The following is a 15,843-nucleotide window of genomic DNA, read 5'->3' on the forward strand; positions in this document are numbered from 1 at the left end:
CTCCCTCCCCTGCGCTCGCTGCCGAGCGGGACGCTTCGCCCTGGATTTTAATCCCAGCGCCGTTGACATGACGCGAGAGCCTTTGTGCACGATGCCGAGTGTCAGCGCAAATTCTCTTAGCTCTCGTAGCTATGAATATATACAATGCTTCATCTAAATTCAATGATTATATAAAGACAGGGTAGATAAAAGAAAGCACTTCTATCTGAATTCAGAGCCAGCTTTTGCATAGTGACATCTAAGTGTCTGTTCTGCTCTCCAATTTTTTTTTACTCTTTTTACATGAAGCTTATTCCATCAGGATATTAAAAGTCAGCTCGTGTGGAAATAAAGGTTTGGCAGCCTGCACACCGTTATCGCTAGGAAGGAAGGAAGCCCTGCATTTTGAAGGGCTGGAGTTCAGTGCCTTGAGGTCTGCAGCAAAGTTGCTGCGGGCTTTGTTTGCCGGGGTGCCTGGTGCCCGGGTCTCTCTCACAAGAGCGAACGTAGACCTTGGCTACTACTTGGCTATTTTTTTAAAGACTAGTTTATTCCCCTAATTTTTAAGAGATTTATTAGCTACTAGGAGATTCTTAATTTTCCATATTATAGTCTCAACAGGTTTTCTTGGCTTATTAGGTAGATTTTTGATTGACTCGTGTTGGCTCTTTTAATTTGAAACTGCGCAACTTCAGATTCCTCCGAAGACGGGTGTTTTATTGCCCACCGGTAGAGGAAAATAAAATGAATGTGGTGCAGTGGGAGATGCTATGATCTCATTCTCTCTGGCCACCAGATGAGCTGTTGCTGTGCATTTCCTTTGTTTTATTTAAAAGAAAAATAGTCCCTGGAGCACCACAATCCTGTCTGCAAAGAAAAACTCGAGACAGGTAATGTGCACTACTGCAGGAAAACCAAAGTCATTTTTAAGGTCTGAGTGATGGTCTTTACGCCTGAAGCAGAGGCTCAGTGCAGAGGGGCTGGTCGCGAGGGAAAGGCTGGAAGCGAAGCCCCTCGGGAGAGGACAGCAGCCGTCCTCCATTCAGGGCCTGCTCTGTCCCCTTGCTTCCCAAATACCCTGTTGGTTTCCTCCTGGACACAGCTGGGTGAACTAGCCGAGCAGTTTTGCAGCCGTGGGTATATAGGCTATTAACAACTGTGGTAATTGGAATGTTATTTCCATTTAAAACTTTAATGTATTTTAAAGTCAGATTCATAAATCTACTGAATATGTTGCAGCTAAAGGTTTTTTTTTCTGACATTAAATCAAAAGAACTAGTAAAAACTTGTCAGTCTTATGAAAAGTTAATCAATTTTCAATACAAAAGTAGACAAAGGGAAACTTCCATCTTTTAAAGATTGATCTTGGAAGTTATGGTTGATCTCACTTTTATTGAACGTTTTTACTTGCTAGGTGAAGGGTCATTTTTTTAGCATTATTACTTTAAATTGCTTTAATATAATGGACCAAGACTAGAATAGTAAATAAAAGCATCTTATGACTACAGCAAAAGGCTTCCTGCCTTGCAGATGCAACGTTTCAGCAGTTTTCTTTGCTCTGTAATAAATTTAGAGAACCCAACATTTTAATTATGCTTGGATCCGGTTTGGGCTTTTTGCTAACTTGGATGTATGACATCTAAATCTTCTTCAATTTTTCAAGCAGAAGTTATGAAATGTTTAGAATATGTAAAAAAACACTATGAGATGCTGAAAAACACCTTAGTGTTGAATGCAGCCTCAACTCTTGCCCATTCTAGTCCTAAGACTAGAGGCCAGGAATGCAATTACATCCCTTCCTAGAGAGGGGAGAGAAAAAAAAATCTTTTCTTCTGGTTGAGTATTAGTGTTTGGATAGTTAGCTTTTTTTACGGAGTGCAAGCTACTCCTGTCCTCTAAGAAACGATGGGTCTCAAACCCTATCTGCAAAGGCAAGGGATGTGCCTGGGGAAGGAAATCCAGGTGATGCTATCCCTGATACACAAGAAAAGTCTGTCCAACCTTTCTCCTCTCTTTTCTTTTCTTTCTTCCTGAGACATCTGGACATAGGAGTCTGGGCTGGAGCCTTAGCTGAATGTGCTGGGGTAGCTCCATGGGTTGAGGGTGGTGAGCTCCTCTTCTCCCCTTCAGTACTACGCCATGGTAAAGCAGCCTGCTTTTTTGTTGAATCTGAGGTTGGTTCCTACTCTGTTGACATCAAGGGATGGAGCATTAGCACTTCTGGCCAGAAACTCTTTGGGGAAGAAGCCATGGATAAAAATGACCAAAGGTCCCTAAATCCCTTGGGCCTCTGGCTCTGATGCACAATAACACTAGTCACTTCAGAGGTGCTCTAGGTGCCTTTCCATCCTCAGTGAGGACCAGGCATTTGTATGCCATTAATTCCTACAAAAATTCTCCCACTATACAAGTAAAAGATAAATAAAAAAATAAGGAGAAAAAAGCCCCAAAGAGTTTTCCTAAAGTCTAACTTAGGCAAAATTTGTGTCTGACCTGTGGGAATGGTGTGCTCAGGGCACAGGCTCACACCACCTTGTACACATCCCTTGAAGCTGTGCTGGTCTGTAAGAAGGAAGGGGAAGCGTAACCTCACCCAGAGATCAAAGAATTGCCTTGGACAAAAAGAGGAGAGGGCTGAGCTTGAGCCCTTTTCTCTACTTTTCTTTGTGTGTTTTATCCAAAGGTTGTTCAATGAAAAATCTGCTGGGGGCACAAGGACCGGAATCTGTAGCTTAATTAACATTACATGTAACATTACATGCTCTCTTGGCCCTAGGTAATGAAGAAAGAGGATCTAGAGGATGATTTACTGGGCTGTACGCTAGAAGACCTTCTCCGATTTGATGATTACAACAACGATGGCTATTTAACCCTGCAAGAGCTCTACACAGCCTTCCGTGAGTCACGATGTCCTTGCCGTTGACAGAGGGTGGGCCAGGGACTAATGCGCGTGAACAACCGTAACAGCAGTGTTGTCTTCCAAGACACGATCGGCAAAGATAATCCCTTTTTGCATTTTATACTATGAAAATTAGTATGAAAGGACTTGTCTGTAAAGCTTATGGTGCTCCAAAGGACTGAGCATGAGCTAGGAGGTTGGTAAAAGCGTGCGAGACTGTTTTGTTGGTGTTTCTGCTTCTTGTTGGTAGCACTGGACGGATATTGGTATTGTGTGTGGCCAGGTCTGTTGACTTAAGTATGTGGTTTCTCAGTAATCCTGAGGAACAGAAATGTGGGAAAGCCTTTTCTTTTTCTTTCTTTCTTTCTTTCTTTCCATCCGTCTGTCCGTCCTTGAAACCTGTTCAAATGTGCTGTCGCAATGTGAGTTAGTTTGGTGTGAGGAAGGTGTTTTACCGAATATTGCGCCTAGGGATCCAGTCTTCTGCATTTCGTTTCCGTGTTAGTAAGTAAATTACTGTGTGATCTTGGTGTGTGTCTCAGCACCGTTTGCAAGTATCCCTAGATCACTGAGCTACTAAAATAGTGTGACAATGGAGTACTTCAGTTATTCTGTTTATTTTCATAACGTTATGTTCATGCTTTAAGTGAAGCCTGCGTTGAAGTACTTCCCTGGAAGAGGGCCATGCTGTCTCCTTCACAGGGATGATACAAGATTTTATTGGTGCCTATAAAGCCCTTTGAGATACTGAAAAAGTAACTAAGATGGAGCATTATATATTTTTGTAACAGTCAGGGTGGTGAGCTGCAGAGTACGTGCGTGTGGTTTATCCCAGGCGTTGTTAATCGTCGTTAAGCAGAGACAGGATTCAGCCCTTAGCTGCTCAGGACCGGCACAGGACCGATACCGCACCAGTTGCATCGTGAGCCACGTTCTCAAACCTCTGCATATGGCATTTTAAAGATAAAGTAATTTCAGTAAGGGGATTTTGCCTCTTGATTTAACTTTATAAACTGTGTGGTTCTGAAATACGAGCGCAGCACAGACGGAGCCGCCCGCCCCCATCCTGCTGGGGGAGCCCAGCTGGGTGCTCAGCGTGCCGAGAGCCGCCCTGTCCTGCAGCAGCACATGCATCCTTGGCAGGCCAGGCTGGAAATGCAAAGCCTCTATTTTCACTGAATCTCTTCTTTTCTAAAGACAGTGGTATCTGTTTTCTTCACTTCCAGCTTGCAATTAAAAAAAAAAAAATGGATAGCAATATTTAAAGTGCTTTAAAATTAGCCCCAGCCATCGCCTTGGACCTGTATGAACCACACATGCATTTAATTCAACACAGCAGACTCAAACTAGCAGATATACAGTAAAACATAAAACCTCATACATTAAGAAGGCCATAAAGTGAATTAACCCAGCTATATAAAGGCCTGACATGTAGTTGCTTGGGAGCATATTTGGATCAGTGGGTTCTCAAAGTCGCAGCAACTCCAAGCTAAATTCTGTGAGTCATTTGCATGCATGAGTATTTGGTCCAGTGAATTTTAAATAGGTAATGAAAATAAGACAAGTACAAAATATTAGCCAATGAACGGAGATGGTAATTGATACAGTGCAAAAGTATTTTAATAGAAACCAAGGCATAACAATGACTGTCTACCAGACACTTTTTTATACACAAAAAAGATTTTTCTTCATCTGCAGATGAAAATTAGACTTTTCCATTTCGATTTTCCCAGAATCTCTGCTTTTATTATGAGCAGATAATGGGTCATCAACTTTTAAAATCAAAATTTATTGCTTACAACTTCAGAAACTTTGCAGTCTCTGTATGCAGAACAGTTCTTGGTGGAAGTGCATCTTTTACCTTTCCTTTATTGCACAACCAAAGAAAAACATCTAAAAATGTTTCTTCTCCAAGCAGTTGCTGTGAGTGCGCAGTTTGCTTTTGCAGTCTGTAAGTGTTTCTGAACTGTATACTTCATTATAAGCCAGAATTTGGCTGGCAGCAGTAATTTAAAGGCATAACATCCAGCACATTTTTCATATTTGTGGCCCATTAAGGTGATCCTTTGGTTGCTCGAAATTGCCCCAAGCGCCTCCCGCCTGCGCGCTGGCGGGAGGCCTGCGAGGATGGCTCAGCAAGCTGAGCAATCTAATTACCAGGAATCAGCGGCATCAGAAAGTCTCAATCTAATTTATCCTCTCTAAAACGATGTTACATCTGTTCCGGTGCCCCACGCTTCTGTACAACGTTGCGGTCTACAAACGGCTTGAGGATGACCTTGATAATGTGAAGAGCTTTCCAATTTGTCTCTCCTTTGCTGCGTTAGAAGTTGCATTTCATTTTAAAGAGTCTCCTGGCCTTTCCGTAACGAACAGAGCCACAAAACTGTCTCTGCCTCTCAGTTCGCGTGCGTGCGTGTGTCTCGCTTTCCCTTGACCCTCCTTCTCTCTGCAAGACACACAGAGCGTGGAAGGGTATTTTGGGTCTCCGTCCATGCTGATCGGCTAGAAGTGAATGAAAACTGCGTAGATGAGAACAAAACAGTCTCTTGCCCTTTCTGAAACTTGGTTTCACCATTATAAAGTAATAGCTGATACTTTAAATGATCATTTCTAATCATGCTAACTATTTGCATACAGATGTTGATGCTCAGTCTGAGATTTTGGGAGACACGGTGGCATGCCCGCTTACCCTCTCCAGAGTACAATCTTTCTCCTGCTTTTCTGAAATGTCTTTTGTCCCTGAATCCTAATAATTCGACTTTCAAGATCGTGCTTGTGTGTTTTTGTGTGTTTGTGTGGATGGTTAGAAATACCTCTTAGAACCAAATTAAAGTATCACTTTTTAAATTCATCTTAATCATACATAAATAACATCGAGACAGTTCAAATGTTCCCCTGGCAGCTCTAGAAGGAACAAATTATAGGTGTCTTCTGATTTCTCATTAGTAAATTTTATTAGATAAGCAGGCTCAGGACCATAATTTAAAAACATTAATGTGATGATCTCAAGATTTTGATGTTCCAGAAATATAAAGAGTACTAGTGAGTATACCTTTCTGTTGTCTTTTTTTATACTATCACAAAAGATTAAATGAATGAGTAATAAATAAAAGGCATAGTTGTCATAAAAGCTATAGCAGAGCATGCATCTAATTAATCAGCATGGAAATAGTCTAGTAAATTGGCAAGCACATCGCCCAGCAGAGTACTACTTTAAATATGCTCAGATGAGTGATTTTTGGGATATAACTTCTGGAAGCGTATCTGACTGGAGGTCATTGCAATTAGGCATGTCACTTTTGGCTTTCCTTTTGTCTTCGCTAATGGGCGAGTAGCAGGCTGGCAGATGTGAAAGTCTGGCTGGAAGAAAGAATCAGTGTAATCTTCTACATCTATATTATCATCAATGTGGACAGGTCAATTTGTAATACAAATATGTCAGAGAGAGGGAAAACATGCATTCCATCAAAATGGCTTTATCTTGTCAACATGGTTTAGCTAATAAGAGGTTATTAACCCAAAGACAAAATCCCCTTAAATTCCAGCTCATTGCCAATTAGAGCCTGTTCCCACCCAACGTTCACTTCTGACAGCTTGCCTTTGCATTTCATTGTATTTTAGGAAGCAAGAAAAAGGCCTTTCGTAAGCATCTTTGAGGTCCTACAGCAGTTTCTTTGCAGTAGGTCACACTGGATTTAGAAAGCTTTTTGACAGACGTTGTGCAGAAGATCAGTGGTATATTGCTAATTTCCACGTCGCAGAGCAGTGTCGGCTCACGGGCTGCTGCCCCTGTGCCCGGCGCGTGCCCGCGGACGCTCTCGGGGCACGGCTCCCCGCGAGCCTGCTGGGTCCTGCTGCGCCTGGGGGCTCTGCGGTGACGTTTTGAGGTCTTTGATGTCCTATCTGGTCCAAAAAACCCACAAGGATGGTTTTAAAAGAAAAATATTTTATTTTTCAGCTGCAATTAGCAGGTTGATTAGTCCTGTTGGAAATCTTACTCCTGACCGTGCATGCATATGCGTTAGATGTCAAGACAGGGAGTGCGTGGTAGACCGAACCTGCCCGTTTCTCGGAGGACAGAGGCGTCGATGGGCGTAAAGAACACGAGCGAGGTTTGGAAGGAGCTAGCTTCGTGCAGGAGCGAGCGCAGAGGAGGCTGCAGGAGCGACCTGCTGTTACAGCGTCTCCGGAAAATACCTGCGGGCGGTTGGAAAAGGCAGGAGAAGGGAGTAGCCAGTAAAAAATGCTCTCAGGCTTTTCTCCCTCCTAACCTTTCTCGCGCTTGCTGTTACGATCCTGTTACAACGCTGTCGCGCCCTTTTCAAAGTGTTTGCGTTTGTTCCTGATTCTGTTTTAGTTCAGATTCTTTTTTTTTTCCCTTGTCCTTAATACATATCGGAAGTGCACGATGGAGACTGAGGAAAATGTGTTTTCCGTTCTCAGCTGCAACCAAGAACTACACGATCGGCTCGGGCCCTTTATGCTAAACTACCAGTAGTGGAGAACTCCTGTGCATCCATACAAGCAATATGTTTGTATAAGAGATCGGTGCTCTGTTCGTCTGAAAAGGCACAGAGAGAGAGAGAAGAAAATGACCCTGAAACGAGCCCGTGAGAATGACCGGATAAATAGGATACTTACCTTTCTGGGAGCACATCCGTATAAATAAAACACGATCAGTGTTTTGGATCTCTCACGTTCTGCAGGGCTTGCAGATAATAGCATCTCTCTCGGTGAGGTGTGGAAAAGGGCTTAATTCCACAAAAGCCTGGAGAGCAACCTGGTTAAAGGAACGGTGTCCTTACAGTACGCTCTCCTTGGTGTTGGGAAAAGGGAGAGCGCTGGGGCAGATTTCCGGGAGCCGGCACGGGTACTGCGCGTGCAGGGAGCGTCCGTGGGCGGCGCGGGGCTCCCAGGCAGGCGCCAGGACTGCGCCGCGCGGGAGCCGCTCCCTCTTCTCCCCACGGCGCCAGGCGCTCTCCGGAGGCTCACGGGAAGTGCTGACTATAAACCGATTTATTTTTGCAGGGTGGGTATTTCTGACTTGCTGGAAACCACTTCAGGACGGAGCTTTCTAATAATCACGGAAGTGCTGAGGTTCGTGCTTGCCTGAGCGAAGCAAAGGTCCACTTTGAATAGGAGGGAACAAAACGTAAAAAGAAGTTGTTGGGTCAAGGGATGAGGGTGTAGCAGTCGGAAAGGAAACAAGTGTTGCTATTCCTGGTAGAAATCTCATCTTAAGGGAAGTTGCAAAAAAATTCTGTATGATGAAAATGAATACGCATACTTGGAAATACGTGTTTGCAATATGAATATTCCACATACACCTGGCAGACCAGGTGTTCCAGCATAAAATTGCATCTGGAAATTATATTTTTAGATTAAGTGGTTTACTCATGTGTTTTATGAATTTGTTTTCCCCGTCAGTGTGGTACAAAGGCTTGGATACTTGTTACTCCTATCTTTCAGCTGGATTGGTCAAGCCTAGTTATACTGGCTAATTATTCTGGACTCACTACATTGGAAGATAGTATGTTCTGAGTCAGGTGTTCTCCTCTTAAACATTATTATTATCATAGCAACAGCTATCTTCACGATCAAATCGTAGTCCTAAAATATTAAGAGTCCATGCACCCTCTCTGCCCCCTCAGCTGCAATGTCCTTGGTGCGTGATTTTTCTTTCATGCTGCTGCAGATAGTGGTACAAAGTTGGAAATAATTCATTAGCTCACCATGACTGATAGGTTTCTCCTGTGAGCTCTGCGGTATCTAAACTTCAAATACACCTCAGCAAGCAGGGGAGCAGCAGCCTCCTCTTGCAGTTTGAGGCAACGTTTGAGAGTGGTGGGAACAACCCAGGGAGAGCAGTGAGCTTCCTTCAGGTGGCCAAGGCGAGTGACTGCTGGTCGCCTTGAGGAATAGCGTGCAGCCACCTTGCTGAGCACAGAAGCACTTTATCAGGCGTTTGCTATAATAATTAAGATAATAGCACAGTCTTGTAGGAAGAACAAGGGTAAAAACTAAAAACCAAGCAAGCAGCTGAAGTTTAGGCTCAATGAGGACAACTATGGCAGTGCTGTGTTGCAGCTGGACACCACTGTTCAATAACGAGGAGATACGGAAAGACACGTTGTGTCAGTGTGGTTGTCCCATCTGCTAGGTGCGCAGACTGATGAACCCACCTCACCCCAGGCTGTCGTGTCGGGCTTACTCAACCTCAGAGAGGTCCCTTAGAGAGGAAATTCCCTCAACAGCAGTTGACTGTGCACCGAGGCTCTTCATGTGTAGCCCAGTATCTTGCTTCTGGTGGAACTGGAGTCCAGGCACAGGCCCACAGTCAAAGATGCTGTTGTTTAGTTCCTGAGACCTGCTCACTCAATGCTGTTTGGCTTTTTAGGTCATTTTCAGAAAGCACCTCACTCCTTGCCTTGCCCACAGATGGAGCCTAAATGCTTGGCTCTAGCACTAGCAATGACCCTGCTGCACCCAGAAATGTAATTTTAGAGTGCTAGGAGACCTCCGTTGCGGACCTCCAAATGAGCTCACCTTTGCTCCGCTTGAGTGAGGTAGTAATTTTTAGAGGTAGAAAACTTTCTTACTTTGGTTTTCATTCTTGTTTTCCTCCTCCTAATACCAAGAAACTTTCTGCTAAGAAAGTGATTTTTTTCTCTCTTTTTAAAGCTTCTGTCATTGTGAACTTCTTCAGTTCTGAGCTACAAGTCAAAAATACATCACTGGGCACCAGCATGGTGTGGCACTTCCACAAAACAGCAGCAGGAGTAGGGTTTGCTATTGCAAGTTGCATATTCTCCTGCATATTTTGCTGTGTATTGAAAAAAAGTAAAGGGGATTTTCTCAGAGGAGAAAATGGGAATTAACTTGTAACAAGAAAGACAAAATTAATCCAAGGAAGAATACTTCAAAAGCTAAAATATGGTTCCAGAGGAAAAAATTAAGAAGGCTCAGTGCAAGAAAAAATAGGTTGCACGTAGATACACATTTACCAGTGGAAAGAGCAATATGTTTCCCTTAGGCCAAAAAAGGGACTGTTTCTACGCTGGGATGAGAGATTAATTCATCTAACCAGTTTTGCTGTTCAGTCACCTGCTTAGTTTATAAATTATGGTATTATGACTTGAATTAAGAGAGTCCCCTGAAATAATATTTTTGCGGGGTTAATAAGAAATGAAGACACGGTTAAAATGATTGTAATTTTATGCTTTTTGATTTAAAATAAGAAAAAAGAAATTGCTGTCTAGATTTTTTCATGATGAGGCAGAGAAAGTTTCTGATGCCGGCTCTGCTGTTTCCCTGTACGCAGGCGTATCCTTTGCACAGCGGTATCGGTGCGCCCAAACGTGACTTGCCAAACTAGAGCAGTTTTTCAAATACCTCTCATTTCAGAAGATACCATCTGGAAAATGTCAATGGGCTTAATATATAACGATTGAATAAGACACAATGAACTAATTACAAGTTGTTATTGGAAATCTATTATCTACAAATTGCAAAGAAAACTCACTAGAATACAATGTACTGGTGATTTTAAAATGCACTTCAGGCTGCATTGATTTGTTAATCTGTTTTAAATGTAAGAATTTCCGAAGTGGAGCAGAGCAAGTGCTTCAGAGGTGATGTAGTACAAACCATATCAAATGTCTACACACATTCTCACAAGAATAGACTATCTAAATATTTATAAGTACTTATGAGTGACTCACTGGTGCATAAAACCAGCCAAATATCATTTCTCAAAAAATTATTTGATCCGTACCAGCTATGTTCACTGAAGCAATTTGACATGCACAAATAATAGTATTTTTAGTTGTGTGAAGGCGCAAAATTACATCAGTGAAGAGGAAATACCAGTATTGGTGAGATCTTATAATGACTGGCTGTCCTAGCCATGAATGTGCACCTGCAGATCCTGTTAGGTAGAGATCTAAAAATTATAATTTGCATTTTCAATTAGCTCTACGTAGAGAATTGGAGGATCTCCTATGGCTTCATTTTGTTCTTTCAAAGGCTGAATTTTCTGAGAATCAGACTCAACCTCTCAGGCTTGTAGGGTTTTGTTTTGTTTTTTTTTTCCCTGTAAAATCTGTTTTATTGTATAATCATAACACACAAGATTTTACATCTTCAAAGGCAGAAGACAGTAGCATGTTGGAGAGGATCTTCCTATGTCTCGTTGAGCTATATACAGACTGGAGCGTTTTTGCTCCCATTTTCCTTTTGCTTGGCATCTGCTCTGCTTTATTTTGCCTAGGCAGTAATTGCTCGAGCTGTGTTGGTCTGTTGAAGTCTGCCTTCGTCCAAGGCGATCTGTTGCGCACGCTCCCTGCCTGCCATTTCGGGCATCTCAGCGATGCTTTCAGCTGCTCTTCCGTGTACGTGCTCTCCATCTTTGCCTCTGCCAGTTTGAGATTCATAACTTTGAAAGCCAAAAATGCACCTTTCATATTTTCCTATTTATTTATATTTTATTTTTGTATTAATTCCAGATCACAGGAAGAAATGCTGAACAGATTTGGGCTTAGGATCTCCACCTCCTCCCCCCAAACACCACTACAACCAACCACGTGCGGTTGGTCGTTCCCCTATGAGAACGAACGTTTGAGATCTGCTGGTCAGCCAGTTCTTAGCTCATTTCACACCTACTTTATTGATACTGCATACCACTATAGAGCTATAGGGCTAATTTTTTTTAATCAAAATGCCAGAGCAGCCATTACCAAGTGTGGTGGCTGTTCCTAGTGCAAGTGATAGGATTTACAGAGAGCCACAGCTGAGATGTTGTCGTTTCATGTTCCTCACAGGAGAAAATCTCCTTGGCAAGTTCAGGATGTCAGGATGCAGACTGAAACGGTAGCAGTAGGAACTTGAATAAGCTGAGCTCAAAGGTTGGTTCTGCTTTGATACATCCAAAAAGAGTAGGAAAGGTGCTAACTTGTAGAAGAAAAGTAAAATATTTGCCATTTCCTCTCAACTGGTAGAGACATAAAAATCTGCTGTGCTGATTTTCATCTCCTTGCCAACGTTAGGAGACAGACTCAAGCAGCAGACGGGCAGCTTGGCGGGGAGGGTGACTTGCCATGGGGAAGAGATGGTGGGTGGGCACCGTGGCCTAATCGCTGTGCCAGTTCTGCAGGCAGACAAACCTGCACGTGTCCCCAGAAATCCCCTGTCTGCAGATTTCTGTTTGAAGGAAAGGAGCTTTCAAGGAAAAGGGACAGCAGATCTGGCAGAAACCAAGACCAGTTTGCAGCTCTTACTGGCAATGGGCACAGAGACAAGTTGCAGGGTACTTGCGAATGGGAGGAGGTTCACCCCGGGTCCCAGCCACGGCGAGGCTGGCAGCGGCTGCTGGGGCAGGTGTGCAAAGGTGCAGACCCTGGCCACCATCTGGGGGAGGATGCTGGTGAGATGAGCCTCAACGTTGTGAGCAGAAAGGTCTCCTCTTCCAGCGCAGCCCCCAGCTTTCCACTGCACCACTGTTTGCAGACAGCATCTGTCCGTAGTGCTGTTATCTGTCCGTAGCACTCCAGAAGTTTATTCCCTGGGTTCTAGGTGATCAAAACTTTGGGAAGAACATCAAGAGCCATCAACAGAAAAAAGTCAATCTGTGCTCCGGCCTGCCGGAGCTTCCAGAGCTGCTGCTTCTGCCGTGAGAGTTTCCCTCGGCGATATAAAATCCATCAGTGAAATTCATGTTTCTGTTCATGCACACAAATAGCTCCAGCCCCACCAACTCATGTTTGAAGCCACAGTAAGATCCTGTATCTTTCACCATGATCAGAGCCCTGATATCCAAGTAGTATTATTAGAAACTTGTGACTTAGAGAATCTGTGATTCTAAGAAGAAAGAAAGAAATCTGCTTTCTCTATGCCAGTCTGAGGCTTTTTTCTTTTTATTTGTCATTCTATTCATCATGCAAACCTGAATAATATGTTAGAAAAGGTCACAGGTGCCTTCCTGGACCCTGAGAAGCGTTTGGAGCCGTTGCCTATTCTGCGGCCGTTTGAAACGTTGCGTCAGTCCACGGTGCTATTCATCGCAGCCCTGCAAAACTGCTGGAGTGGCGAGGGGGAAAGGAGGGGACGCAGAAGGGAGAGGGAATAACATTCATTTAAAAGCAGGGTGCAAATAAAAGGCAAGGTGAAAAGGGAGAGTAAAAATACCCCCAGCCTGTGGTTTCAAAATAGAGTGCTTTTTTTCTTTTTTAATGTGAAATTAAATGGGAGAATTGAGAGCTCGAGGGAGTGGAGTAAAATTCAAAAAAACACTTTCGGGATATATTTTGACATTATCTATATTTCACAGGGCTTTCCCACAGTTTAATTCCCCATCGTTTCAGCGCAGGGCTCCAGCCTGATGGAGCTTCTGCCGAAATTGCTTTCGGGAGGAGGCCGATTCTGAAGGTCCTTCCTGAAGGATGTTGCTCACAGCGACTTTTTCTTTCTTTTTGTTCTTCTGTCGGGATCTGTGACCTGATTCTCCATGTCACTCATGCTTTGCTTTAATTGTAGGGAAAATACGGCTTTTCACAGCGTTTGGTGCTCCCCTGGAGCACAGTTGTCCGTCACACCCCCTTGGGTGCGATCCTACCTGCAGCCTGGATCACGTTACTGCTGTTCGCACGTGGAAATAAAAGAAAGAAACATACCGAGTCATTGCCAGTCACGACGTCCTGTGAGCTGAGCACAGGCAGTGCCGTTGCAGTGCTGCTTTCTACAGCAAAGGTGCTTTATGCAGATTTTTAACGTACACTCTTATAGTTATTATTTGATAGTCCTTGAGGGTAGAATCCTAAATATTTTGCTACACGTCTCCCGTTTATATTCTGCTCACCTTCCTGGGGCTATTGATCTAAGAAGCTTTTGCTTGGTGGAAAGGAAAAAAAAAAAAATCATTTCTGCCGTGAAAATTCAGGAGCTGTGTACTGAGCCCTTAGCAATCTGATGAGAGGAAACGCAGCGCTGCTGCCGCCTGTCCGGGCTCAATACCGTTCTGGTTATCTAATCTATCTCCATTAGCACAGGCCTCTCGAATACTCTTAATAAAATTAGGGGCTGAAGGAAAAGCATTTGCCAGGGGTTATGTGATCGGACTGCAGCAGGGTGCGCTGCGCCGCCCGCTCCGGCGCAGCCCGGGCTCTCCGGGAGGACGATCTGCCCGTCCGTCCGCGCGGCTCCGCGCAGAGCTGCGGTTCCCCGGCGCTTGCAGCAGCGGGGGTAAAACCGCGGCGCGCGGCCGGGTCTGCGGCGCCTGCCTCGCGCCTGGGGGTCCCGCTCGCTCGGAAATACCGAGCCTCGTTGCTTCGGTGTCTCCGGCGCGTCAGGGACGCCGGCGGCCCGCGTTCCCCTTGGAAGCGCGTTCCCGCGGTTGGACCGAGCCAAGGGAGCCGAGGCGCCTGGCTGCGCCCTCCGAGCCGGACACCAGCGCGCCGAGAAATCGGGTCTTGCTGGTCCTTGCGGGGTCTGGAGGCGGTGGGGATCTTTTCTCTCCTGGGGGCTGCAGCTTCTCTCAGCAGCTTCATCCTAATTCTAGTAATAAGCTTAACGCAGAAGTCTGCGGTCCACATCCTACGCTTTTAGCTCCCAAAATGATCTCAGGCCCTGAAACGAGCCCAGGTGGTAATTCGTGGGTTTAAGAAGGTATAAAAGGGGCCGGTGGTCTGTCAGTTTTAAAGAGCACGCGTCCGCCCGGTTTATCGCTAATTAGCATTGGTTTTGTTTCACCACTAGACTATGATCAGTGCAGTATAAACCACCAAAAGTAAACGTCTGTCTTCTACACGGACCAGTTTGAAATGCTTTGGAGCCTGCAATGAAATGTATCGCGTCTCCTGGCAGGGCTAATAGAGTTGTTTTAATGCAATTTACTCACCAAGTATCTGCTAAAATAGAAGGTGTATATGGGTCTGAATTTGTTAGAGAATTGCTACTTTGCTCCTTATTCTGTTTTAAGATGCATTTTTACGCTAGACTCCAAGGCGAGCAAGATATCTTCATGGAAAGACTCCAGCATGTTAATTGGTATTTATTGAATGCTTTACTGTAACGTGATGAACAGGCACTGCGGATTGTAATTAATACATCGACTTACCAAGCTGACAGATATCGTAGCTGAACGGCAGATGAGAGCGGTTTCCGATGGGCTTCCAGCGATGCGCGGGCGCTTCCGAAGCGCGGCAGCTTTCCGGGAGAACGGCAGCGCGTTTCCTCCGCCGGGTGCGAGAGGCTCGTGGCCGCGGCGCGCTGGCACGAGCGCTTTTTTTAACGCGGCGCGTTAAACAAATTCCACGAGCTGCAGAGAACACGGCTCGTGTCCGCGCGCGCGAGCGGGGCCTCGGCGAGCGAACAGACCCAGCGGCAAAAGGCTGCCTCCCAGCTCTCGCTTTCCGAGCCTGCAGCGAAGCACTAATGCAATTATGTCAAAAGCCTGTCGAGCAGATAGAGGTAACGAACCGCTGGGTTCCTTTTCTCGAAGAACCAGTGAAGAGAGGGCGCGAGGGGACGGGAGGTTTCTCCTGCAGCAGGCATCGCGCGTCCGAGGCCGCGAGGCAGCGGAGAAGAGGGGCGGGCTGGCGTCGCCGGTCGGCTCGCGGGACAGCCCGGCGCGGCCCGTCCTTTGCGAAGCCTCGGGCCGGGCAGGCGCGGTCCCCTTCCGGGCAGGGGGACGAGGACGTTGCTTTAACCCTCTCCCGCAGCAGCTCGCTCAGCTGCGGGTCTTGCGTCAGGCTCTGCCAGCCTTCCAGCCCGGACTAAAGAGCGTTTCCATAACTGTTAACTGATCCAGCAGTTTTCTGTAATACGAGAAGCTCTGAAGAAACCAGCAGGGCCAGGGGCAAGGAAATACCATTTTGTTGCTCACGTCCACGTGCTGTGTAACGTACTGCGAGGATTAAAGAAGAGTTGCTCGTAGAAGAGGCTAAAGCGCCTGATGAGGTGTAGTTGTG

General features: G+C 45.2%; 1 protein-coding gene across 2 annotated transcripts in view; it reads left to right on the top strand.

Moving 5' to 3' along the window:
* The window catches only part of FSTL4 (follistatin like 4), a 209,930-nt gene that overhangs the window by 117,848 nt on the left and 76,239 nt on the right, over positions 1 to 15,843 (top strand). For both annotated transcript variants that reach the window (XM_062587387.1, XM_062587386.1), the window contains exon 5: positions 2,756 to 2,876. In XM_062587387.1, coding sequence (XP_062443371.1) covers positions 2,756 to 2,876 — 121 coding nt within the window. The remainder of the gene's footprint in view (positions 1 to 2,755; positions 2,877 to 15,843) is intronic.

This window comes from Rhea pennata, chromosome 14 (assembly GCF_028389875.1).
Source record: "Rhea pennata isolate bPtePen1 chromosome 14, bPtePen1.pri, whole genome shotgun sequence".
Lineage (NCBI taxonomy): Eukaryota > Metazoa > Chordata > Aves > Rheiformes > Rheidae > Rhea > Rhea pennata.